A 25,335-nucleotide genomic window follows, 5' to 3' on the forward strand; every position below is an offset into this window, starting at 1 on the left:
CAGGGAACTTCGGGCCAACGCGAGTAAAGTGCAAGGGTGGGAGAGTTTTTGGTGTGTCGACCTTCAGGCTACGCTGTTGTGACCTATTGATGGTAGGTAGCATTCGGTCCTTGCTGCTCTCGAACCCGGGCTTGACCTCCTGCACCATGATTCCTCCAGCACTGTTTACAATGTTGCTGCTGTGCACACTGGTAGTGGTTTTATTCAAGTTGTCCCACTCACAGTGGAATACAAGGTTGCCCTCTCCTGTCACAATTTGTGGTGTACGATAAGTTGAGACTTCATCCAGGACCTTGGCGAGAGCAGTTTCCAACTCCAAGGCGAAATCGTAGCTCTCAGAGTGTCCAAGCCTGTGTAGTATTGTGGTGAGCTGTTTGCTTCGGAACAGGTGCCTTACAGTCACACAGAGGAGAATGTGCTTTGGTAACTTCCATTTTCCATCTGACACTGCACGGCACAGATCTTGTCCAATGGAGAAGACCAGACGCTTCACCTTTTCTGTCTCGATGCCCTCCTTGCCAGTCATTAGCACGCTGAGAAAGCGGACAAGGTCTGGAGGTAGGATGTCTTCAGGATTGAGCTCCATGTCTTCAGCTGTTGGTGGCCATGGTTGGTCTTTACACTCTCTGAAAGCCTGTAGAATACCCTGGCGAAGTTGGAGGGCAACATTTTGGTTCTTGTTTGTGCTTCCGAGTGTGAATGCTCGTGCGAGAGCATTGGAAACTGTTATGTTTGAGCTGTGCACAAGCCAGAAAGAAATGACATCACATTTGTCATGATCAACCTTCGTGAAGTGGATATGCTCCTTGATTGGGTCATTCTGTAGGCGTTTCAGTAGTTTCTCTGACCGATAATTTGAGTTCTCATATCCATTCAGTTTCAGTTCCTCGACATAGAGCAAGCGCAAGGAAGAAAGCTGTAGAACTTTATTCTGCTGGATGACCTGGGTTTGAATGTGTTCCAGTACTGAGTTGAATGCCTTTTCATGGGCGGCTGACATGCAAGCCTGCTCCTTTGGTGCTTCGGCTCTGTGAATCGCACGCTCATAGTTGTAGAATGCTGTGCGGAAAGCTTTAAAACATGACGGATGGTGTTTGGCCTCACATGCAAAGAGGTCTTTGTTTTTCACCTTTCGATGGAGTCGATAGAGACCCATTTTCTCAGCCCGTGTTTCGATTTGCTCCCATGCATTTTCTTTGTTTTTAAAGGATGGGAAGGTTGTAGGCCTCTCAGTATTGCGATGAGCATCTTTGGTCTCAACTTTCTCACAAAATATACACTCTGGCGGGAAGATGGGTTCAGCAGAACCTCCTGGTTTACGAGGAGAGTGATGCCATGATGAGGTTGATGGCCCTGGTTCTGTATCATCTCCCAGACGATGAAAGTGGCGGACAAAGTGCTTATAACACTTGCTGTGATATCCTACTCTTTCTAGGTCATCAGGAAGAGTTGCCGGGATCTGATCACATACTGATTGCATACGACATGGGGAGTCATGCGGTTGGTTGAGACGTCTATCCCGGATCTTTTGAAGCAGTTGCAGTTTTTCTGAAGCAGATCCTTTAATTTTACGGAGGGGCGTGAAATCCCCATGATCAGACATGGATGGTACATGAAGGATGCATGTAGGAGGAGAGCTTTGGGCTGCAGGTTCTACACTCCGTTTTCTTTTGGGCATGCTTGCTGTCGATGTCTACCATCACTGTTAAATGACAAATAAGAAATCACGAATGATGTTAAAAGTGCCTGTGAAAGGAGGCTCTGAGTTTTCAGTGAGGTAACAGAGGTTCTGAGTCATGTTCTACACTAGGGTACTTTTTAGCTGACTAAACCATGTTTAGTGGCATCAAAAGTGCTAATAGCTAAAACATCTAAATTCTTCCACACTAACGTTAGCTATCTAGGCCAATGAAACATTGTGCTAAGTTACTGTAGCTAGCTCAGCTGTCGTGCCTCTTTCTGGTTCAATTCATATACAGAAGTCAACAGATATGTCTCATGTTTGGCATTAACAAAAGTTTAAGTTACACCGACATTAGGAACATACTGTACATAGATGAGGCTAGCTTTAACGTTAGCTAACATGGTGCTAGCTGGCTCAGCTGTTATTCTGCCTGTTTATGATTTCATGCAGAAACTGAAGTCAAGAGTGTGAGTAACATTATAGTTAGCATCTTACCTGGCTAGATTGGAGGATGAATACCAAGAACAACACACAGATGGAATGGAAGACTGAACTTTCAACTGAGGTATTCAATAACATCAACGTTACCAATTGATACGAGCGCGCGACATTACCAATTGATACGAGCGCGCGAGCGCGCATGTTACATGGATGGAAATGTAAAATGGCAGCTATAGCAGCACTAATTTGGATCTCTAGTCTGTCATTTCTGCACTGTGATTGGATAACATAAAAAAATATGTTTGGGAGTTAACAGCAGGAGTTGGTAGATTTTACGTGGGCTGGGTGAGAAACCTTTAAATAAGCAAGTGAAAATCTCTCGCAATACAAAGTCAATGGTGGGAAGAAAAGTTGAGTGGTACCAATGTTACTGCCAATGTCCCGCCCCTATGCAAGACTCAGGAGCATCTTGTTGACATTTAACCTTGAAAATACCTGGGTTTAGACCCCTTATGTACCATGTTAAGTTATCTGCAGTATTAACGTATCCTTATCATTTGTAAAACTGATTATTTTGTAATTACAGCATTAATATGCATACTAGTATACCATAGACACATGTAATCATGTTATGAATAGTTCTATCATGATCTATGCCCTTCAAAACATGGGTCTAGACACCTTCATTTTTCAATTATCTGCAATATTGGCTGAGATATGTCAAAAATCGTTTTTTTGATAATGGCAGCAGTAATTTGCATAAAAATGGTATGTGGGACATTTTTTCAGCTTGGGGCCATAGCTAGTCATTTTCTACACATTTTTTCCAATCTAGAAACACTGATTAGAAGTATATCTCCGGGGGGTGCAGGGGGACCTAGTCTTCCTACTAGACTAAAAGGCATAAACCCAATGGGCTGCTTCATCATACAATTCTTCATTATCAATGAAGACCTCTCAAAAGTATGGACACACACACACAGTAATTCCCGAATGAAGTGAGGAAATTGTACAAAAATTACAATACAATTGTTATAGTTATAGTTATTAGCAGAATGCACTGGTGCCAGCTACCGAGCTTCGATACAAGATGTGTGTGCCAACTGCTTAGTGGAAAGCAGCAGAAGCTTTTGCATAAACACCTTGTAAATGAGATGTGGGTTGCTGGCAGCAACAGTCTCTATGTCAACACCCCCCTGAGGGCTCCCCACCAAGACAGGGCCATGGAAAGCTCGATCCATGAGTAAGGCAATGTATGTTTCTCGTACAATATCCAGGGCCTCAGCAACCATCACCTAAAATAACAAAACCACAACCAAGCACAAACAATGTTTTAGCCTCTGGATGCAAATATATCATGTACTGAAAATGTAGAACTCTCTTTTCCCAAAAATGAATCATTCACAATGCCAAAGCTTTGACTGTTTGCTGCTCCCATCTGAGCACCAAGATCATGCATGCTGGAATCCCTGGTTCAAACCTCATATACTTTCTTGATTTGTGCATTGCTTTCCAATATACTGTTGCGGATATGGCATTTGGCCTCCATATCCGCTTGTAAATATTCCCCTATTTCCCCAATACTCCCCAACTATCCCCAATCCCCCATTCCCTAGTCCCATTGTCTGTAAACAACACTCTGTAGAACCGACCTTCCCCTTTTTCCCCCATTAAATGTCGTGCCCAGGTCCACCGCATCTCACGTAGACAACTTTCGGACATCTTGCTAGTTATTCTTAGTCTATGTCAGTTAAGGACTCGTTTCCATTAATTCTGACTCTTCGTTGCACCAGAATGTGATCGTATGGCACCAGTAGTGAGTTTAGGACCTCCCCATACCTCCTCCCATCTTCCCCATGAAACAACAACCACAACAACTACAACAACAACTACAACAACAACTACAACAACGGCGTGCGGGGAGTGTGCGTCCTCACATCGGCTTGGTTAGCCGCCATTGACCATGCACTCCGACGGGGTTACCACGAAGGGGCTCACTGTCAGCTCCTCGTCAAGGGCGGAGCCCGGTAACCCCCCCGCACCCAATAAGAAGGGCGGACCGATTCCATCTGGGGCGGAGCTAACTAGCCGAGGGCGTGTCACTCCACGCCGGATATACGCAGCGACTTACCGGATGTGAGATCAGATGCGCCCCCAGCTTGAAACGACAAGTCGCGACCTCCGAGCGCTGAGCGACCTCCCCGCATCTTTGGACCGGACCGGGTCGATTCTGTCCCTGAGCCAAGAGTGCACCTTGAGCCATCGACTACCCGCTTTCCTTGCCATCAATCCCCGTGTGAGTCAGTTTTGTCCTGTTTACCTGTCGTCTGTCGGGGCTACTATAAGACCGTAATTAAGTGCCTATCTTACTATGCTGTACCTCTCGTCTCTGTAGTCTAACCTTCCGCAATATTATAACCTCCTCCGGAGGTCTTGAGAACCGTACCCCTTGTGTCGTTGCCTTAATCCCAGCCGTTGTGTCTTTTTCCTTCATTGATTTAGCATAGCGCGACTCGGCCAAGGTTCGAGTATAATCGGGTAACTTGTGCGGACACGGCGGCCATTCCGCTCGGCCCACCATAACATCAAAGTCGTGTCCGTAACAATTGGTGTCAGGAGTGGGATTCGGACCTGGGACTAAATTTATTAGGCCCAAATTTTGGAACACCAATTGTACCACTAGGGTAACAATTGGTGTTGGGAGGTAGAATTCGATCCGGAGCGCGTTTCCCGCGCTCGAAATTATAACGGCGAAATTTGATTGTGTTTTACAAAATATAAAAACCCGAATTTTGAAAGTCGCGCTATGGCAGACCAAGTCGGCTGGGGTCCGGTAGAGGAGAGTGAGGCAGGGTCGGTCCAGGACCAAAATGAGGGACGTGAGGAGAGCGAAGCAGCGAGGGTAGCAGACGCACAAAATGGCGCCTCGCTGGTCACGGCGACCGCGCCCGCGACCGTGGCAGCGCCCCTGGTGGATTCGAACCTTTTTATGTTGCAAATGAGGGCCCTTATGGAACGAATGGGAGACCAAATTGTGGGAATGAGGGCTGATAGTGAGCGGTTGGGGAACCGGATGGATGCTCAGAGTGAGCAATTGGGGGTAATGGGAAACCAAATGGGGGTAATGAGGGACGAAGCGAGGGGTACCGGTGAGGGATTAGACAAGAAATTAGAGGGGTTAGACAATGGGATAGAAGGGGTGAAACATGGGTTAGGAAGTAGAATAGAGGGATTAGACAATAGATTAGGGGAAATACAGGAGGGGTTAATGGGGGTAGAAAACAGAATGGCCGCTCAAGAGAATCAAATGGAAGGGATGCAAAAGGGGTTAGAGGGGTTAGAAAACAGTATGGAAGGCAAATTGAGGGACATGAGGGACCAAGCGGAAAGGGAAGTTAAACAAATGGGGCAGCAGATAGAGGGGGTCAGAATGGGGGTAGAAACCAAACTGGATGCTCACAGGGAGGAAATGGAGCAGATGAGGGTGGCATCTGGGCAGGAGATGCAAGTGATGGGAGAGGAGATCAGAAGAGGGGTGAGTGAGGAGGTCGGAGGAGTGCGCGAGGAGGTGAGGCACTGTAAGGAGCGCATGGAGAAGGAGGTGAGAAAGGGGACTGTAAAATTGCAAGGGGGTATAGAGGAGTTGACGCTGGGAGTAGAACAACTGACAGTGGGACAAAAGGAGTTGGGGGACCAGGTAAAGAAGAACACAGCGGTAATAGAGGGTTTAAAATCGACACAGAAGGAGATGAAAAAGGACGTAGGGGTAATTAAAAAAGAGTGTCAGACGGTACATGAGGACCTGACGAGGAAAATGGACAAGGTGGTAGAGGTGATGGAGGTTAAAGAGCGGGAGGTGCGGGAGCACATATAAAAAAATAAAGTGGAGTTAGAGGAAGAACTTAAAGGGGCGCACGAAGAGATGAAGGAGGTGAAGCAGAAATTAGAAGAAGTGGAAGAAGGGGTGAGCGAAATTAAGAAGCGACGGAGAGAGGATAAGAAAGAGATAAAGGAGGAAGTAAAAGAATTGGTCCAAAGTCTGTGTTCGGATCGTGATGATGTGCTCATTAACCGGATGAGGGATTCGCAGGTGATGGAGGAGAAGCGAAGAGAAAGAGGACCCGGTGTAAGTGGTGACCAATATGGTCGTGCGTATGATGCGCCAGGTGATTTAATAAGCTTGGGGGTCGAGATAGACCCGGATGTTCGTGAGAGGCCACGAGTGAGGTGTATGGCTGGTCCGGAGGGTATGGAACGAGAGGTGCGAGGTGTGGGTGAGCAAGGTTGTGGTGGTATGGAATGGGTAGCGGGTTGCGGAAGTGTGACCCATGCATCGACACCAACAGGGGTAGTTGTTGGAGGGACCGGGGAGGCACGAGAGCCCCTTGGGGGTAATGTACTGTGGGGGCCCGGCCGGTTCGGCCCCGCGCTGACCCCGCAAGGGGCGACGCACGGGGTCCGGCAGACGGGCAACGACACGCATACGAGGTGGTCCCACAAGGTCCCACTCGCGCCGTATGACGGCAAGAGTGATCTACGCGCGTACCTGGCGCAGTTCGACTGTGTGTGTAAGGGCAACGGTTGGGGTGAGGACGAAGGTGGAGTACACCTGGTGGCCGCATTGCGCGGCGCGGCGGCGGAGGTGCTGACGGCATTACCAGCGGGTGCTCTCACCCTGCCAGCCCTCCGCGACGCCCTAATTAATCGATTCGGCATTGAACAGCAGAGCGAGCTTGTTAAAGCTCAGCTCGCGCTGCGAAAGCGCAAGCCCCAGGAAGCCATCGGGGAACTTGCCCACGACATTCGCCGCGCAGTGGGGATCGCACATGCTAGCATGGCAGCGGATTCCCGGGAAAGCCTGGCGCTGGACCATTTTATCCAGGCCCTCCCGGATATTGAGCTCCGGCAACAGCTCGCCATGTGGCGCCCGCAGACTCTGAGCCAGGCGGCTGACGCTGCGGCCCGTTGGGAAGCAGCGAGGCCCCTGGCCCGGGGGGGCGAGCGTCTCGCAATGGCGGTCCGCCAGGTGGGACCCCCGATGGAGGGCGGACCCCTTAGGGGGCCCGCCCCCGACGTGGGTCCTGACCTGGCGGGCATGGTCCGGAGGCTGGTGGACCAGCGCCTGGCGGGACCTGGACCATGGCAGGCGGCCCCGGAGGTGGCCCGCGGTGGACCACGAGCGGGTAATCCAATTCGGACCTACAGGGGGGGAAATTTGGAATTCCGGAGGCAAGCACCTTATCAGGTGAGGTGCTATACCTGCAACCGTCTGGGTCACCTGGCGCGGCACTGTCGAGCCGCGCGCCGGGATGATCCCCGGCGGTTGAGGTCCTCAACTCCGCCCAGGGGGGAGCGGGTTAGCCGACCCCAGACACCCCCCCGCCAGACCCCGGGAAACTAGAAGGTGTCGGGCACGTAGGGCGGTGTTCGGCAGCAGAGGATGGAGGAGAGCCCTCATTGACGCGACAGGTCATTTATTGTGGCCAAATTGGAACCGGTAGCCTGACAATTAGATGCAAAATTGCCGGCGTGGGGGTAGACGCCGTAGTGGACACAGGAGCTAGCGCCACGATCATCAGCCCTGTGGTCCTTGATTCGAGCGCAGGTGGCTGGGATAAGATCCAGCGCCTGCAAAATTATAGTTTGCAGCTTGCTACCGGGGTAACGGCCCCGATCATAGGGCGTGGTTCTGTGACCCTCAAGTTAGGGTCGGTAAGGAGGGAGATAGATGTTTGGGTGGCGGAGGTGTGCGACCCATGTTTAATAGGGTTGGACCTGTTGACTGCCAGCGGCTGTAAAATCGACTTGTGCCGGGGGATCCTGCAGGTGGGAGTAGAAGAGCTGCCGTTAGGGGGAGTGAGCACGGCCGAGAGAGCGGAGCTGGAGGCTTCCGAGGCCGTGACCATCCCCCCAAGGGCCGAGGCGATAGTGCCGGCCCGGTGGGCAGCTCGCCCAACGTGGCAGGAGTCCTGCGGCCTGGTCGAACCGGTGGCAGCGCAGTCCATACCGGGTTTAATCGTGGGCCGCACCCTTGTAAAAACGGACGGACCGGTAGTGGCCGTCCGAGTAATAAATATGAGTACAGAACCACGCACTATAGTAAGGGGCACGAGGGTAGCTGGCTGCACCCCAGTTGAGGAAGTCGCGACAGTGAGGGGCGAGAACGTCCAGCCGAGCCGACCCCGGGGGGAGCCTTCAATAAGAAGTAGGAATTGGCCCGATCCCATTTGCGAGATGGTAAATCGTAGTAGCGTAGAGTTGGGAGGTACCCAGAGGGAGGCCTTACACAAACTGGTTGGGTCCCATTTGGACCTCTTCTCCCTGTCCACCGAGGATATTGGACGTACGGGCCTGGTGAAACATCAGATCCACACCGGTGAGGCCCGGCCTATTCGTCAGGCCGCCCGACGGCTCCCTTGGAGCAAGAGGGCGGAAGCTGACGAGCAGGTTGAAAAAATGCTCGACGCAGGTGTGATCGAGCCCTCGGGAAGTCCTTGGATGTCACCTGTTGTGCTGGTCAAAAAGAAGGATGGGACCACGCGGTTCTGCGTGGACTATCGCCAGCTAAACAACGTGACACTCAAGGACTCATATCCCCTGCCAAGGATTGATGACACCCTCGATGCCGTTGCGGGCTCAAATTGGTTCACAACTTTGGACCTCAAGAGTGGGTATTGGCAGGTGGAGATGGATAGGGCAGGGAAGGAGAAAACGGCATTTTCCACAGGTAAGGGACTGTATCAGTTTACTGTGATGCCGTTTGGTTTGTGTAACGCCCCCGCCACCTTTGAAAGATTGATGGAGCATGTACTAGGCGGCATGCCATGGCAATCATGCCTGGTGTACCTGGATGACGTCCTGGTACATGCCCAAACGTTCCCCCAGGCAGTAGCTAATTTGGACCAGGTGTTCGGGTGCCTCAGACAGGCAGGGTTGAAGCTGAACCCGAGTAAGTGCACTTTGTTTGCAAGAGAGGTGGCCTATCTAGGTCACGTGATCGGCCGCGAGGGGGTAAAAACGGACCCAGACAAAATTAAAGCGGTAGAGGAGTGGCCCGCACCACGTACCATCAAAGAGGTGCGGGGATTTTTGGGACTCTGCTCCTACTACCGGCGCTTTGTGGCGAAATTTGCGGAGTTGGCCCGTCCCCTCCACCGGCTTACGGAGAAGGGGACGCGATTTAATTGGACACGGGAGTGCCACGAGGCCTTCCAAAAATTGAAGGGGTGTCTGACATCCGCACCCCTTCTAGCGTACCCCACTAGCAACGGGGCATTTACCCTGGACACGGATGCGAGCCAGGAAGGATTGGGCGCAGTTTTGTCTCAGACACAGGAGGGCGTGGAGAGAGTGATTGGTTATTATAGTCGGGCCTTAAGTAGGCCCGAGAGAAATTATTGCGTCACTCGCAAAGAGTTATTGGCTATGCTGGCTGCCATGAACCATTTCCACCCGTACTTGTACGGGCGGAAATTTTTGGTTAGAACTGACCATTCCTCCTTGCAATGGCTCCTTCGGTTCAAGGAACCAGAGGGCCAAATTGCAAGGTGGTTGGAAAAGTTGCAGCAGTACGATTTTGATGTGGCCCATAGGGCCGGGAAGGCCCATGGTAATGCAGACGCACTCTCTCGGCGTCCTTGTCTGGGGGAAAACTGCAAATTTTGTGCGAGACACGAGGAGAGGGAACAATTGGGCGATTCGGACCCGACCCTCGTTGTCCGGGCAACCCGGGTGAGAGGGCCAATTTTGCCACTAACCGCAGATGAGGAATTCGGAACTTTGGCATGGAGCACGGCCCAGCAGGAGGATCCTGTCCTGGGGCCAGTGTTCAATTGGGTCAAATTGGGGCAAAGACCAAAGGGGGAAGAGGTCACCCCCCTCGGGGCACAAACAAAGGCATATTGGGCTCAGTGGCAGACCCTGGAATTGAAGGATAACATCTTGTATCGCAAGTGGGTGGAGGTTCCCTCTGATAGAACTTCCTGGCTGGTGATAGTCCCTGACAAATTCAAGAACGTCATATTGCAACAGGTGCATGGTACCCGCTCCGGCGGCCATTTGGGCAGGACAAAGACAATATCGCGGGTACGCCGGAGGTTTTATTGGGTGAATATGGGGCGCGACATACAGGACTGGTGTCGGAGATGCGACGCCTGTACTGCCAAAAAGGGACCAGCACGGAGGATGAGGGCCCCCCTTCAATTACACCAGGTGGGGGCCCCCCTAGAGCGGGTGGCCATGGATATCCTAGGCCCACTACCCCGCACCCGCCTAGGTAATAAGTACATCCTCGTTGTGATGGACTACTTCACCAAGTGGCCGGAGGCCTACGCCCTCCCTAACCAAGAAGCAGGGGTGGTAGCGCAGGCCTTCGTGGAAGGATTTGTGTGCCGGCATGGGATTCCACAGGAGTTGCACACCGACCAGGGACGAAATTTTGAGAGCAAATTGCTAAAAGATGTGTGCAGTCTCCTGTCAATTCGGAAAACCAGAACAACGCCTTTAAGACCTCAATCTGACGGGATGGTGGAAAGATTTAATCGAACTCTAATCCAACAACTGGCACTGTTCACCGCCACCCGTCAGGATGACTGGGACGAACATCTCCCTTATTTGCTTATGGCCTACCGAACCAGCCAGCACGGGGCCACCGCATGCAGTCCAGCGTTGCTTATGTATGGGCGGGAGTTACGGGCTCCCGCCGACTTGCTATGCGGTCCCGTGCCAGACACAGTGGTTAACCCGCCGAGGGAGGGGTACGCACGTCACCTAGAGGAAGGCATGGAGCTAGTCCATGCCTTCGCCCGCCGCCAACTCCATCTGGCGGGGGAAAAGATGAAGCGCAGGTACGACGACCGGAGCCAGGGGAGTCAATACGCTCCGGGGATGAAGATTTGGTTCTTTAATCCCCGGAGGCGGAAGGGAAGGTGCCCAAAGCTCACCTCCCCCTGGCAAGGCCCAGGAGTCGTCCTGTCGCAAATCTGTGACGTGGTCATTAAGATCAAAATGGGGCCACGAGCCCTCCCTCGGATCGTCCACGCCGACCGGATAAGACCTTACACCGGCGAGCAGGCGCCCCCGTGGATTGCCTCGGCTTTAGATGCCGAGGCGGGACCCAGTACCTCTGAATAAGGGGGGCTTATTAGTGCCAGAGGACTGGGGGATTGATGAGCGATGGGCCCGGTGGGTAAGGGTGGCATCCTTGCCACCCTTCCCATATAAAGTGGGGCAAAGGAGCAATAGCTTATGGGGTGTATGGCAGTGGAAACTAGCCCGGGCGGGTTAGGATATTGATAGGGATCTAGCGAAGATGACATTAGGTGACGTTAAGTTTAGTTAGTGACTGATACCTGTAGTGGGGACGCAGGTAGTTTAGTGTGGTTGATAATGACGTGGGAGCGCAATAGTTAAAAGGGACGACTGGGAAGCGCAAGTTTCAGAGGGGAGTAGTTAGAGGAGATGATGCTGTGTGAGAGCTGGACAGGTGTGTGGAGCAGTGTGGAGCAGTGTATGAGTAGTGAGTGTGTGGATCAGCACGAATGCGCTTGGGGAGAGAAGGGTGCAGGTGGCACCAGGTGTGAGAGCACAGGTGTGCAGGTACAGGTGTGTGGAGAGAGTTGGAGTAAGTGGTACGGAGTGGTGTGCATGGTGCGAAGGTGTGGATGGGGGAAGAGTGGACCCCTTTCACGAGTACCCGGGGCGGGTAGTGTAAGTGTTAGGTAGAGGGTATAGGTAAATTGTGGTTGGATATTGGCATTTGTGGTGCGGTTGCAGAATGGTATTGTGGATGGGTGCATTAGTGTTGTGGAAATGGCTGGGCGTGTAGCCTGTTAGTGTGTGTAGTTGGTTGGGCACTCCACCACTGTGAGGATGTCGGCCAGGTGAGGCCGCAGGTGGGCTCTGGGAGCCGTTAGTGTCAGTGGGTGCCTGAGGATCCCGGGTGTGGATCGGGCAGCCCAGTGCCAGAGAGGGCACCGAGTGGGGAGAGCGCCAGAGGGCCTTCCCCAGGTAGTTAGGTTAGGGTAAGGAGCAGGTAAGCTCGGAGGCAACAGCAGTGGTGGGGGTGTGCAGGTGGGTAGACCCGCTGGGAGAGGTACACGCCACAGCCCAGAAATTGTGCGAGGGCACCGGGAGATGAATCGGGGGAGTGAGACCCCAAATTGAAAAGCACCACAGTTTGCTCAATGGGATTTGGTTTTTAGAACCCATAGTGTAAGAGGGCCAATGGTTTGGCAGGAGAAAGACCCCGGGTAGTGTAAAGTTGTTAAAGTCATTTAGGAAATAGTTAGGATTGATGAACCTGTCGCACCATACGCAGCCACTTGCCTGTGGTGATGATGATGACTCCACACCTGTGTTTTCTTTGTTCTGTGTGCAGGAACTGAGAATTGCTGTGTGGATTGGTGAGACGCATCACGACGTGGATGAGACATTGGGGTGATTCCATCTCTCCCTCCTTAGGAGGGACTGATGATGAATTGGTGATGGAAAATTTTGATGTTGAGTTGGAGATGGCAAATTTTGATGAGAGTTGGAAATAGCAAATTTGATTGGTTAGGAGGGAGAGAAGACGAATTTGGTTTATGGGAGGAACGGGGAAGACAGTAGGGACGTTTGTTGATTAGTAAAATAGATGTTTATGGGTAGTGTTGTGTTTTGTGGATACAGTAAGGGGTAAGGGAGGGGCCATGTAGGTTACCTGGTGGGGGGGGGGGGGGGAGCGTACGGTAGGAACGTACCTGTCTCACCTGGTTCCCATGTGCCCCTAGTGTGCATTACCCTGTGTTGCGTGCACTTTTGCGCCCTTACCACCTTACTCACTTGTCTTTTCTTTTGTCTCCCACCTCCGAGGATCTGGCTTTGGGGCAGAGAGAGAGGAGAGAGAGGTGCTGGCTACGCAGTTGTGGGCCTGCACTTTCGCTGCTTGCTGCCTGGATCGATACACCATATGGACCGCAATGTTTGTGGCCGCCCACCATGGACCGCAGTTTTTTTTGCGGCCAAGCACCACCCATTGATGGACCTCTGGGTCAACGTGGCACCTATGCCAAACAGGTGAACCACTAAGAGTTGGCCCCCTGACGGCCACAATAAAGAAATGGATGCGGTTGGCGCCTTTCTTTCTTTTTGAAAGCAGTAAGAAGGCCAAGTGCACCACACGAAGGCAAGACCAGCGGCAGACCATCGGCCGGCTGCGACACCACACCGTGATTTATAGACACTTTATTGGTGCACCGGATGGTGCTGACTGTACAGGATGGGGTGGTGCTTTTGGTGCTTGGATGGGGTGCTCTGCACATTATTAAAGGCCGTAAGGCCACAGAGCACTCGTGGGTTGGTGTATCGATGCTGGCATGCGTGCTCTCTCTATGCATAACATCTGCATGTGTTCCTCCAAAAACAGGTCCTGGATCGTAGTGTAAATATCAGCGTAGTCTTGTGTAAATAATGCTCCCTACCGGCTGTATGTTTAGTTTGCGAATTCTTTCCGTGATTCGGTTATCCTGTGGGTGTGTTTCTGAGAGGAGAAGGGTGCAACGTCGCAGGGGGACATATTTACTCATTTGTGAATATCTGTAAAACTGTCGCACTCAGGGTAGAGTTAATAGTAGAGGGAACTACATCTGAGTGCCACACTAAAATAGGTAAAAATTTATCGGGTCGGGACGCCCCGGGGTAGAGAAGGGTGCAATGTTGCGGATATGGCATTTGGCCTCCATATCCGCTTGTAAATATTCCCCTATTTCCCCAATACTCCCCAACTATCCCCAATCCCCCATTCCCTAGTCCCATTGTCTGTAAACAACACTCTGTAGAACCGACCTTCCCCTTTTTCCCCCATTAAATGTCGTGCCCAGGTCCACCGCATCTCACGTAGACAACTTTCGGACATCTTGCTAGTTATTCTTAGTCTATGTCAGTTAAGGACTCGTTTCCATTAATTCTGACTCTTCGTTGCACCAGAATGTGATCGTATGGCACCAGTAGTGAGTTTAGGACCTCCCCATACCTCCTCCCATCTTCCCCATGAAACAACAACCACAACAACTACAACAACAACTACAACAACTACAACAACGGCGTGCGGGGAGTGTGCGTCCTCACATCGGCTTGGTTAGCCGCCATTGACCATGCGCTCCGACGGGGTTACCACGAAGGGGCTCACTGTCAGCTCCTCGTCAAGGGCGGAGCCCGGTAACCCCCCCGCACCCAATAAGAAGGGCGGACCGATTCCATCTGGGGCGGAGCTAACTAGCCGAGGGCGTGTCACTCCCCGCCGGATATACGCAGCGACTTACCGGATGTGAGATCAGATGCGCCCCCAGCTTGAAACGACAAGTCGCGACCTCCGAGCGCTGAGCGACCTCCCCGCATCTTTGGACCGGACCGGGTCGATTCTGTCCCTGAGCCAAGAGTGCACCTTGAGCCATCGACTACCCGCTTTCCTTGCCATCAATCCCCGTGTGAGTCAGTTTTGTCCTGTTTACCTGTCGTCTGTCGGGGCTACTATAAGACCGTAATTAAGTGCCTATCTTACTATGCTGTACCTCTCGTCTCTGTAGTCTAACCTTCCGCAATATTATAACCTCCTCCGGAGGTCTTGAGAACCGTACCCCTTGTGTCGTTGCCTTAATCCCAGCCGTTGTGTCCTTTTCCTTCATTGATTTAGCATAGCGCGACTCGGCCAAGGTTCGAGTATAATCGGGTAACTTGTGCGGACACGGCGGCCATTCCGCTCGGCCCACCATAACATCAAAGTCGTGTCCGTAACAATACTTTCAAATTAATTTAAAAGCGCACCGATGTCTGCTACCGCCCTTGTCCAGCGTGTAATTCATGTTCAAGCTCCTTCACGAGCCTCCGATCAATCTATTTATTAAAATGCTATTTCACTATAGAGGTAATGGTACGTCCGGTGCACAATCAATAAAAACATCTCTCCAAGGGTATTAGAAAAACAGACCCAAAAAACAGAACCATCTAAACCTACATGTGCAGATTCACGGTACTCGTGACTTGCATATACAGTGTCCCTTGCGATACTGCTCTTTCTGTAAGGAATTGGTTTGAGAATAATGCTGAAAATATGCAGTGGCCAAAATAGAGCATCAATGAAAAGGCAGCAATCAATTCACTCTGGGACATCTGGGAACTCTGCTTGTTTAACAGACTCAACAGAACACAATGCATCACTGAACTTGCATCTGCTCCAGAGGAGCGCTGGCGCAAAAATTGCACAAGATATTGACTGTCATTTAAACCGAGTTTTAGTGGCAGTAAAACCCAATGAGAACCCAAATAAAGTGGTGCAAATTAATTAATAACCATGCACATTTCCTTAATGTCCCAACATCTTTTGGTCATATATAGAGTCTATGTAGATTTTATTCGGGCTGGAAGATTAGCTTAAGCGTATATGCACTCGCCTTTGAGTTGGCGATGTTGGGTTTGAATCTGACCCAGCAATAAGCTGTCATCCTGGTGTTCCGCATGTTCCGCATTGAAAGGATGTTAAGCCGGAGTATCCGTCTGCCAGCCATGGGCGTTACAACAACAACAACAACAACAACAACAACAACAACAAGCATTTTAAGGCCATTTTCCCTGCAAGAGCGGGGGTTAGCCTTGTGGTCCCCATGACAATGTTCTCCATCTTGCCCTATTTTCTGCATCTCTCCTTGTTAACCCCCTTGCCCGCATTTCTTCTTCCACCATCTTTAGCCAAGTCTTTCTCGGTCTTCCCCGTCCTCTACTTCCTTCTACATTCATTTCCATCACTCTTCTCAACCAGTCACTTTCATCCTTCCTCAACACATGACCAAACCATCTCAACCTGTTCCTCTTCACAGCATCAATCACAAGCTCTATTCCCATCATCTTTCGCAATTCATCATTTGTCTTCCTCTCTCTCAACGATACTCCGCACATCCACCGAACCATTCGCATTTCCACCCTTTCCAGCCTTCGTTGCTGCTCTACGTTCATGACCCATGTCTCGCTCCCATAAATCATAACACTTCTCACACATGTAGCATACACCTTTCCCTTCAGCTTCAACGACACTCCCCTCCTCATCAGCACGCCACTCAGTTCCCGAAACTTCTTCCATGCACATCTCACTCTAGCAACCGTTGCCAAGTCTGATCCACCTTCTCCATTCAGCATGTCTCCTAGGTAGCAAAATGTTTTTAGTTATGTCGTTAGTGGATGTTAAAGATCCCATGGTATATTTGCTAAAACTAGGCAAGTTATCTCTGGCACCCTGAACAAATTACAAAATCCTTCCGCCTTCAGTCAAAATTCAGGTCCGGTTGACCCCACGAGGTGGGGATAATTGCAGCCGATAACGAAAGAGTCATAGAGGTAGATTTAATCAGATTAATCATTTCTAATAACGGTTTGAGATATGTCCAATATGTGGCATAATGTTTTCCTCCTAATACAACCAGGAAACCACTGGTAGGTGTGGATGACCCACAAAATATGTAAATTAGTTGATGGTTTGAACAAACTTGTGAAAGCACCATGCAGATATGAGTCCGGCTAATTAACATCCAAATTGGGTGAACACCTTTTGAGAATAAGTCAAAAGTAGCGATCCCAGAATCGTAATGACCTTTGGCCTTTAAATTGACCTACTTAATGCGCAATTTCTTTGATGGGATTTGCAAGGTATCAGGAGGCCTTGGTCCTCAGAAGTTATACAAAGTTTGGTGAAAATAGGACTATTAGTTTTAGCATCAGGAGTGATGAAGGTTGTGTCACGTTTCACCAAAATTGTGTGTGTCGTTTCGGAGAAGATCCGAGTGTTTACATACTGACTGACTGACTGACTGACTGACTGACTGACTGACTGACTGTGACTGAGGGACACCGTGCGATGGTAATACCTCTCCTGAACTATGTTCCAGGTGAGCTACAAATGATGAAAAACGAGCAATAACAACAATTCCCAGCTTACACCCTTATTGACCTTTAACAGCCATTTTACAATTGGCTACCTATTACCGGTGGGACCCTTTTTGGCCCCCCTCCTCTCCCGTCATTGTACCAGTGGGATTTCTTCAGACTGCACGCACGTGTGCCAGAGAAACGCAAATCCATAGCCAGCGAGAGGGAAAAAAAATGAAGCACGAAACGCCACTTGGTTCTCCCGACCCCATGTCAAAAGCATCACGTGCAACGTGAAATGGTTGCGTGTCAGCATTAGCAATGACATGTGGGGTTGTTCGTTGCATTTACTCAATGCACTGTGCACATGTGCACCGTCTAAACGGTTTATAATAGGGAATCTATACCTTGTATACGTAGAATAAGTGTTATGTATATGGGCAATTCCACGGTTACTCACATTACAATACATTAATGCATCTATATATGTGTATATGTAATGTGAGTAACCGTGGAATTGCCCATATTTGTTAAATATATGCAATGTACACTTTTGGTGCAGGAGGGTGGGGGGGGGGGGGGGGTGGGAAGAGGGAGGATTCTCATGTAAAACACATGCGCAGATGAATAATGGAATCATCAGAAGAGTGAAACAGTTACCTACAAAAAAACCCAATAAAAACCTGAATGAACAATTCAAATTTGTACTTTTCCCAAAGCCAGAAACTATTTTTGGCTGAAACGTTCAGCCAGGAAGCATTGAATGTAGTGTGAACAAACCAGTGAGAATTTCAATCATCGGGCACAGTATCATTCATGAATAGAAGTGTTTCATCTCGATCTGTGAATACAAGTATAAAATTGATTATGGCATATGATCATGACTCAGAAAGCTCCCCAACTGTGATTTGCTCAAACAACATTTCCCAGAGTCCTCTCACCCACAGCAGGGGTGCCTGTGGTACGTGGTATCACCATCCCATTTCAAGGCAGTGCTAATTACATACAATACGTACCAAAGTTCACGACAGCAATTACCGTATCACAAAACATGTACGTGCCACTGGTAATATCAGTGAGGAGGTGGGAAGAGGGTTGGATTAAACACTATTTATTATCCCCACGCTTTTTGAAAAATATTGGAATTGGCTCAGTCCGTCCATCCGTCTGTCTGTCCATCATGCTATCTCCTCCTAAATATCTAAACAGTTGGGCAGAAATTCACCAAATTTGGAAGTTGTGATCACTAAATGGCAAGAAGGTGCAGGAGCAGTGCCATTTTTGGCTCCACCCACTGTGGCGGGGCAAAAGATCAAATACCGAAAAATGCAATTACAGGCACATTAAAAAATCTTTTAAAATCTAACTTTGCACTGTATATGCAATCGATATTGGGGGAAGCATGAATGTGGAACGGTTTTTTGGAACCGACCCTGGTAAAGCCCCAGGGGGTGGGGACTTGGGATCACGAGGGTCAAAAATTACCTCATATTTTGATATTGGGTCATTCCTGGTGGAACTTATTCACATCTTTAAACTTTGATTTAGGTGGGGATTTGCGATGGTGTGCCATCGACTTCACTCTAGTTACCCTCGCCAGAGGATAGGGTATTGCATTTGAGTCCGTTTGTTACTTGGCCAAAAAAAAAAAAAAAATTTGCAAGTATGTTGCTCACTCCGGTTTGTGTGTGTGTGTGTGTGTTTGTTTGGGTGTGTGACTGTGTGTGTGTGTGTGTGTGTGTGTGTGTTTGTCTGTCCGCTCACTTATACTTGCCTACAGGTCACAATTTTAAACCGATCTTCACGAAACTGCACCAAATGGTAGAGTTCGTGGTCGGACAAAATCCTATATATTTTGGGGATCAAAAGGTCAAAAGGTCAACATAGGCCAAAGGTCAACCACTTTTTTCAAATTTCTAAAATCCTCAATTTTCATCCGATCGACTTGAAATTTGAATAGGATATACATATCGGCAAACTGAATTCAACCACCAACTATTTTTGAGATCAGCGTAGGCCAAAAGGTCAACATAGGCCAAAGGTCAACCATTTTTTTCAAATTTATAAAATCCTCAATTTCCATCCGATTGACTTGAAATTTGAAAAGGATATACATATCTGCAAACTGAATTCAACCACCAACTATTTTTGAGATCACCATAGGCCAAAAGAGCAACATAGGCCAAAAGTCAACAACAATTTCAAATTTCTAAAATCCTCAATTTTCATATGATTCACTTTTAATTTGAATGGGATATACACATCAGTTAACTGAATTCAACCAACAACTATTTTTGAGATCACCATAGGCCAAAAGAGCAACATAGGCCAAAAGTCAACAACAATTTCAAATTTCTAAAATCCTCAATTTTCATATGATTCACTTTTAATTTGAATGGGATATACACATCAGTTAACTGAATTCAACCAACAACTATTTTTGAGATCAGCATAGGCCAAAAGGTCAACATAGGCCCAAGGTCAACTGCTTTTTTCAAATTTCTAAAAGCTTCAATATTCATCTGATTGACTTGAAATTTGAATAGGATTTTCATATCAGCCAACTGGATTCAACCACCAACTATTTCTGAGATCAGCATCGGCCAAAAGGTCAACATAGGCCAAAGGTCAACCACCTTTTTTCGAATTTCTAAAATCCTCAATATTCATCCGATTGACTTGAGATTTGAATAGGATTTTCATATCAGCCAACTGAATTCAACCACCAACTATTTCTGAGATCAGCATAGGCCAAAAGGTCAACATAGGCCCAAGGTCAACTGCTTTTTTCAAATTTCTAAAAGCTTCAATATTCATCTGATTGACTTGAAATTTGAATGGGATTTTCATATCAGCCAACTGAATTCAACCACCAACTATTTTTGAGGTTAAAAAGATGCTCTACTGAGTGCCATACCACTTTGTTCTGTTTTGCCAAGTGTCGCTCTACGAGTGATCTTTCATTTGTCTGTTTGTCTGTTTGTTTGTTTGTTTGTCTGTTTGTCCGCACAGAATAAATATGATTTTCTCTGCAACCGTTGGTCCGATTGACAGGAAATTTTCACCATCGGTGCAACTCCACCTGTATAATTTTTTTAATGATAATTATGACGTCATAGTTCACGTGGTTCGGCCGCCATCTTAAAAAAATCGAAAAACTTTGCACCTCTATATCTCAGAAAGCGCTGAATAGAAAAAATTGAGACATGGCTCATTGTAAAGAACTCTCCATGGGGAATAAAATATGTTAATGATGATGTCATAGATGCCTCCATTATGATGTCATAATTCGACAAGTACAATACGTCATCCAACGATGAAATTTCTTGAGCGCCATTTCGGCATAAACTGGTGGAGAAAAAAAATTAATGATGATGTCATCGGTCACGTGGTTCGGCCGCCATTTTTGAAGAAACGTAAAACTTTGCACCTCTATATCTCCGAAAGCGCTGAATAGAAAAAATTGAGACATGGCTCATTGTAAAGAACTCTCCATGGGGAATAAAATATGTTAATGATAATGTCATATGTGCCTCCATTATGACGTCATAATTCAACAAGTACAAAACTTCATCCGATCAAGATGAAATTTCTTGAGCAGAATCTAGGAATAAATTAGTTTAGAAAAAATAATAATGATGACGTCATCGGTCACGTAGTTCGGCCGCCATATTTGTTTTAACACAAAAGCCTTAAAACCACTGAAAATACATCCTGGCGAGGGTTTGCACTCTGTGATTGCTCTTTTTCTTGTTGTTAATTGTTGTAGGTACAGGTTTGATTAATGTTTTCACAGAAATGTGGAAGAAACAAAAACGTTGTTGGACTAATGTTACAAAAATAATTATTTTATATAGACACCTTGCAGTCAGAATGTTACAACTAATGTATGGGGCTAATTTGTACACCTTGTATGAACTGGTTAGTAAAGTACAATTGATCAATTCCAATTCCAGAACAGGTACACAAGACAAAGATGCACAAACGTCGATATAATTAATGCATTATATTGTTGGTATCAACGTTCGTTAAAGACAGGCGCGCATGTGGACCTGCGGACACTACCATGTGCACAGACCCGATGACACCAATGCACGCATGTACACAAGCAAGCAGGCACACCCACACACATTAGCACGTGCATGCATCACACACGACTATTTACAAAAACCCCACAGAAATGATGCGCGTAACCCATGTACCGACTCACAGATATGAATGCACATGTATACCAGCGAACACAAATGCACACACACACACACACACACATACAAACAAACATGGACATTAGCGTGTAACCATAGACACTAACACACACCCACAGACACGAGCAGGCACCCAAGGTCAATGGTACACATCCACGGACAACCATGCACACACTAGCTCCCTCAGACACAAGCATGGATGTGTGGACACGTGGACACTACCGTGCACATGCGTATCCACATCAGCTAACAAGTGCATGCACACATGCAAAACCCACATGCACCCACAAACACGAGTGTGTGTGTGTGTGTGTTAGTGTGTTAGTGTGTGTGTGTGTGTGTGTGTGTGTGTGTGTGTGTGTGTGTGTGTGTGTGTGTGTGTGTGTGTGTAGAGAGATAAATATATATACTGACTTCCTCGACACATACTTCCTCTTTCTCTACACACAGCTATACTGACTTCACACACACACACGCACAACCATAACAATGAAGCGGATTTTGGATCCCAAACTTGGAAAAGAATAAGCAACATCAAGAGGAAATTCCCCAGTGATAATTATTGATGAAGACAAGTGTAGATTTTACAAGGTAGAACCAGAAAGCAAGTGTCACCTCATATCAGAATGTATAAAAGCTCATGTCAGAACAGCTGTGCACACAAAGGCACAACAAGGTATGTACAACTATCGGGAAAGCCTCTTCGCAGTGGTTACTGAAAAGAAGGTGGATACTTTGCGAAGCGAAGAGGCTTTCCCTCCCCCCAATGCAAATCGGGGCCAAGTCTTCCCCATTCTTCCCTGCTGCACAGATTCATCAGGGCAGTGCGGCAACGGTCAGAGTGCCGATCGGTCCCCATGGGCCGGCTCTCTTTCTCTGTCTCTGCTCTGACTTTGTGAAGGTGGGGTAAAACATCCTGGATGTGGGGGATTTCTGGGTTGCTCCTGCGGGATTGATCGGCTGTCTCCGTGATGCGGGCTTTTTCGAGAGAACTGTCCAGGGCTATGCAATAACAACAACAACAACAACAACAACAAATGCAGGGTAATCCACTGGCACATTTCAATATCCCAGTTCCACAAAACTCATGGAAACATGAAACAAGAGCAATCATTAAAAAACAAGGACATAATGCTCACGGACGACGTGATGATCCCATCCAGCGTGAACATACAAAACAAAGCACTGCGACCAGACAAAGCACTCGGATACAAAAAGGAAAATAAGACATTGTTAATAAAGGTTTCAGTACCCAATTATTTTGGTCTAAACAATGCAGAAATCAAGAAAATGACCAAATATCAAGACCTCAAGAATGAAGTGAAAATATCTTGGAAGCTGAAGAGCGCCAAAATTGTACCAGTGATAATTTGGGCAAAAGGAATGATAACTAAGAACCTCGCAAAGATCCTACAAACAATCCGGAGGAACATTACCACAATTGAAGTACAGTTGGAGAGCTCAGTGACGATCCTGAAAAGAGCCCTCGGAACAAATCTGAGAACAACACAATTTCACAACTTAGCCCATGAATCATGATCCTTCACTGAAACGAAGGTGGATACTTCGAGTCCTGGAAGGACTCCATTCCACCTTGTGAAAGCCGAATTATGGAGATAAAAATGGACACACACAGACACACACACACACACACACACACACACACACACACACACACACACACACACACAATGCATGCCACAATAATTAACCTCCCCAACCCATGCCCCCTACTTACCCAACCTCTAAGCCTGCCAACTCCAGACTTACAAAAAAGCAAATTGCATTGTGGCATCACTTTTCACCTCTTCCTTTTGTACAGGGAACTGACACATGAAGTTGTTCAGAACGAAAAAAAATTAAAAACTGAATAGTCTTCCTCTGAATAATACAAAAGATAGAATAAAGGAGTATTTTCTTCTATGAGAATGAAAATATACAATTAAAGGTAGCTTTAAAACCCCACGCTTCCAAAAGAAGCTTTCTAAGATGGGAGTCAAGCATACAGGGCATAATTATGACGCAAACTCAAAATCCAACTGCGATCCAGATTTAATTGGACATATTGAAACTGTAATCACATTCATCCTGTCCAGCTGAACTGGCTAAGTAAGAGCAATTGAGTGGGGTTGCCGTCTTGATAAATATGATCACAGTCCGATGATTAAACACCCTGTTCAAATGAGCCGTTGAAAGCACATTTAGTTTACAAACCAAAAATGAGGTGGATTAAAAGAAATTCCTGTTGCATTGCATTTAACGGATATATAATAATGCCGTGAGATGCAAGTCATTTTTGTGTCGGTTGACAATCGTGGTGGGCCAGCTGCAGCAGAGATGACTGAAAAAGCCAGACCATTGAATTGCATCAGAACTAAAAATTGCATTACAAGATGTAACTTAGCAAAATATGATGGAAACTTTTCAGGTAAATTAAGACAATACGTTTGAGTAATGGGATTAACAGAGATTCATCATCGATGATGATACTCTGACTCCAGAGAATCAGATCTGCTGAAGCAGTTCCTTGGCAGGAAAATACATTCGGTTGCTGCAATGCCAGCGCAGAGAAAGACACTACATGGCCAAAAGTATGGGAACACCCATTCTAATTGGTGGATTCGGCTATTTCAGCCACACCCATTACTGACAGGTATATATAATCAAGCACATAGCCATGCAATCTCCATAGACAAACATTGACAGTAGAATGGGCCATACTGAAGAGATCAGTGACTTTCAACGTGGCACCGTCATTGGATGCCACCTTTCCAACAAGTGAGTTCATCAAATTTCTGCCCTGCTAGAGCTGCCCCGGTCAACTGTAAGTGCTGCTATTGTGAAGTGGAAACGTCTAGGAGCAACAACAGCTCAGCCGCAAAGTGGTAGGCCACACAAGGGGAGGGGAGGAGGGGGTGGGGGAGGTGGAGGGGGAGGGGGAGGTGGAGGGGGAGGGCGAGGGGGGTGGGGGAGGTGGAGGGGGTGGGGGAGGTGGAGGGGGTGGGGGAATTGGAGGGGGAGGTGGAGGGTGAGGGGAGGGGGAGGGGGGAGGGGAGGGGGAGAGGGGTGGGGAAGGGGTAGGACAGAAAGGAAGGGGTAGGGGGGAAAGGGAGGAGCATGAGGGAAAGGGAGGGGGATGGGGAAGGGGTAGGGCAGAAAGGAAGGGGTAGGGGGAAAAGGGAGGGGCATGGGGGAAAGGGAGAGGGAGGGGAGGGGGAGAGGAGGGGAAAGGGGATGGGGGAAGGGGAGAGGGTAGGGTGGAGGGAGAAGGGAGGGGGAGGGTAGGGGGAGGGGGAGGGGGGAAAGGGAGGGGGAGGGGGGAAAGGGAGGGGGAGGGGGGAAAGGGAGGGGGAGGGAGGGGGAGGGAGGGGGAGGAGGGGAGGGGAGGGGGGAGGGGCGGGGGGAGGGGAGGGGGAGGGGAGGAGGGGGGAGGGGGGATGGGGGGATGGGGGGAGGGGAGGGGAGGGATATAGATGGTTACTGGCAATTGATCACATCCAGAAATGATGTAATCCACACAATTTATGTACTTTACATAACGTTAATAGGAATACATGGCCGTGTAGATGGGAAATACAGTTTGTTTGAAATAAATCACAAATATCAGATGAAAGTGAAAAAAAACCGATGTGGTGTGAATGGCAATGTTCCTCGCTGAAATGTGAAAAAACTGAATTACGTGCGAACGCAAAACTGTGAGATTATGGCGGCAAAGTTGGAACATCACGTGATCCTAGCAGAAGTACCCGGCATTGCCGGGTGGGGGAGGGGAGACCCGTACATTCCCAACCCGAACATTCGCCCTCTCGACTCAAGCTCGTATTCGATTCGTATTCGAAATCGAAAGGGGAAAGGGGAAATCCTTCGTATTCGAATTCGTAAACACGAAATATGAATTAAAATTTAATTCATATCGCACAAAATCGACACAAAACACGTGTTTCGACACAAACCCGAACCCGAACACAAACCCGAATCGACACAAACCCGAACATTCGCCCAACAACGGCGTTTCCGTTGTGACACCGGCGCCCAACTGAGCGTCATACCCGCCTCCGAGCAGGACAGGCGGGACGCCGTTTGCGGCCCCTCTTTGGTCGCTGCTAATGGCTC

At 48.4% G+C, this 25,335-nt stretch overlaps 1 protein-coding gene across 1 annotated transcript in view; it reads right to left on the reverse strand.

The window, feature by feature from the left end:
* The window catches only part of SUCLG2 (succinate-CoA ligase GDP-forming subunit beta), a 309,494-nt gene that overhangs the window by 152,756 nt on the left and 131,403 nt on the right, over positions 1-25,335 (reverse strand). The window contains exon 5 of the mRNA XM_068112925.2: positions 3,268-3,420. Coding sequence (XP_067969026.2) covers positions 3,268-3,420 — 153 coding nt within the window. The remainder of the gene's footprint in view (positions 1-3,267; positions 3,421-25,335) is intronic.

The sequence above is a fragment of the Myxine glutinosa genome, chromosome 4 (assembly GCF_964187855.1).
Source record: "Myxine glutinosa chromosome 4, kmMyxGlut1.1, whole genome shotgun sequence".
Taxonomy (NCBI): Eukaryota; Metazoa; Chordata; class Myxini; order Myxiniformes; family Myxinidae; genus Myxine; species Myxine glutinosa.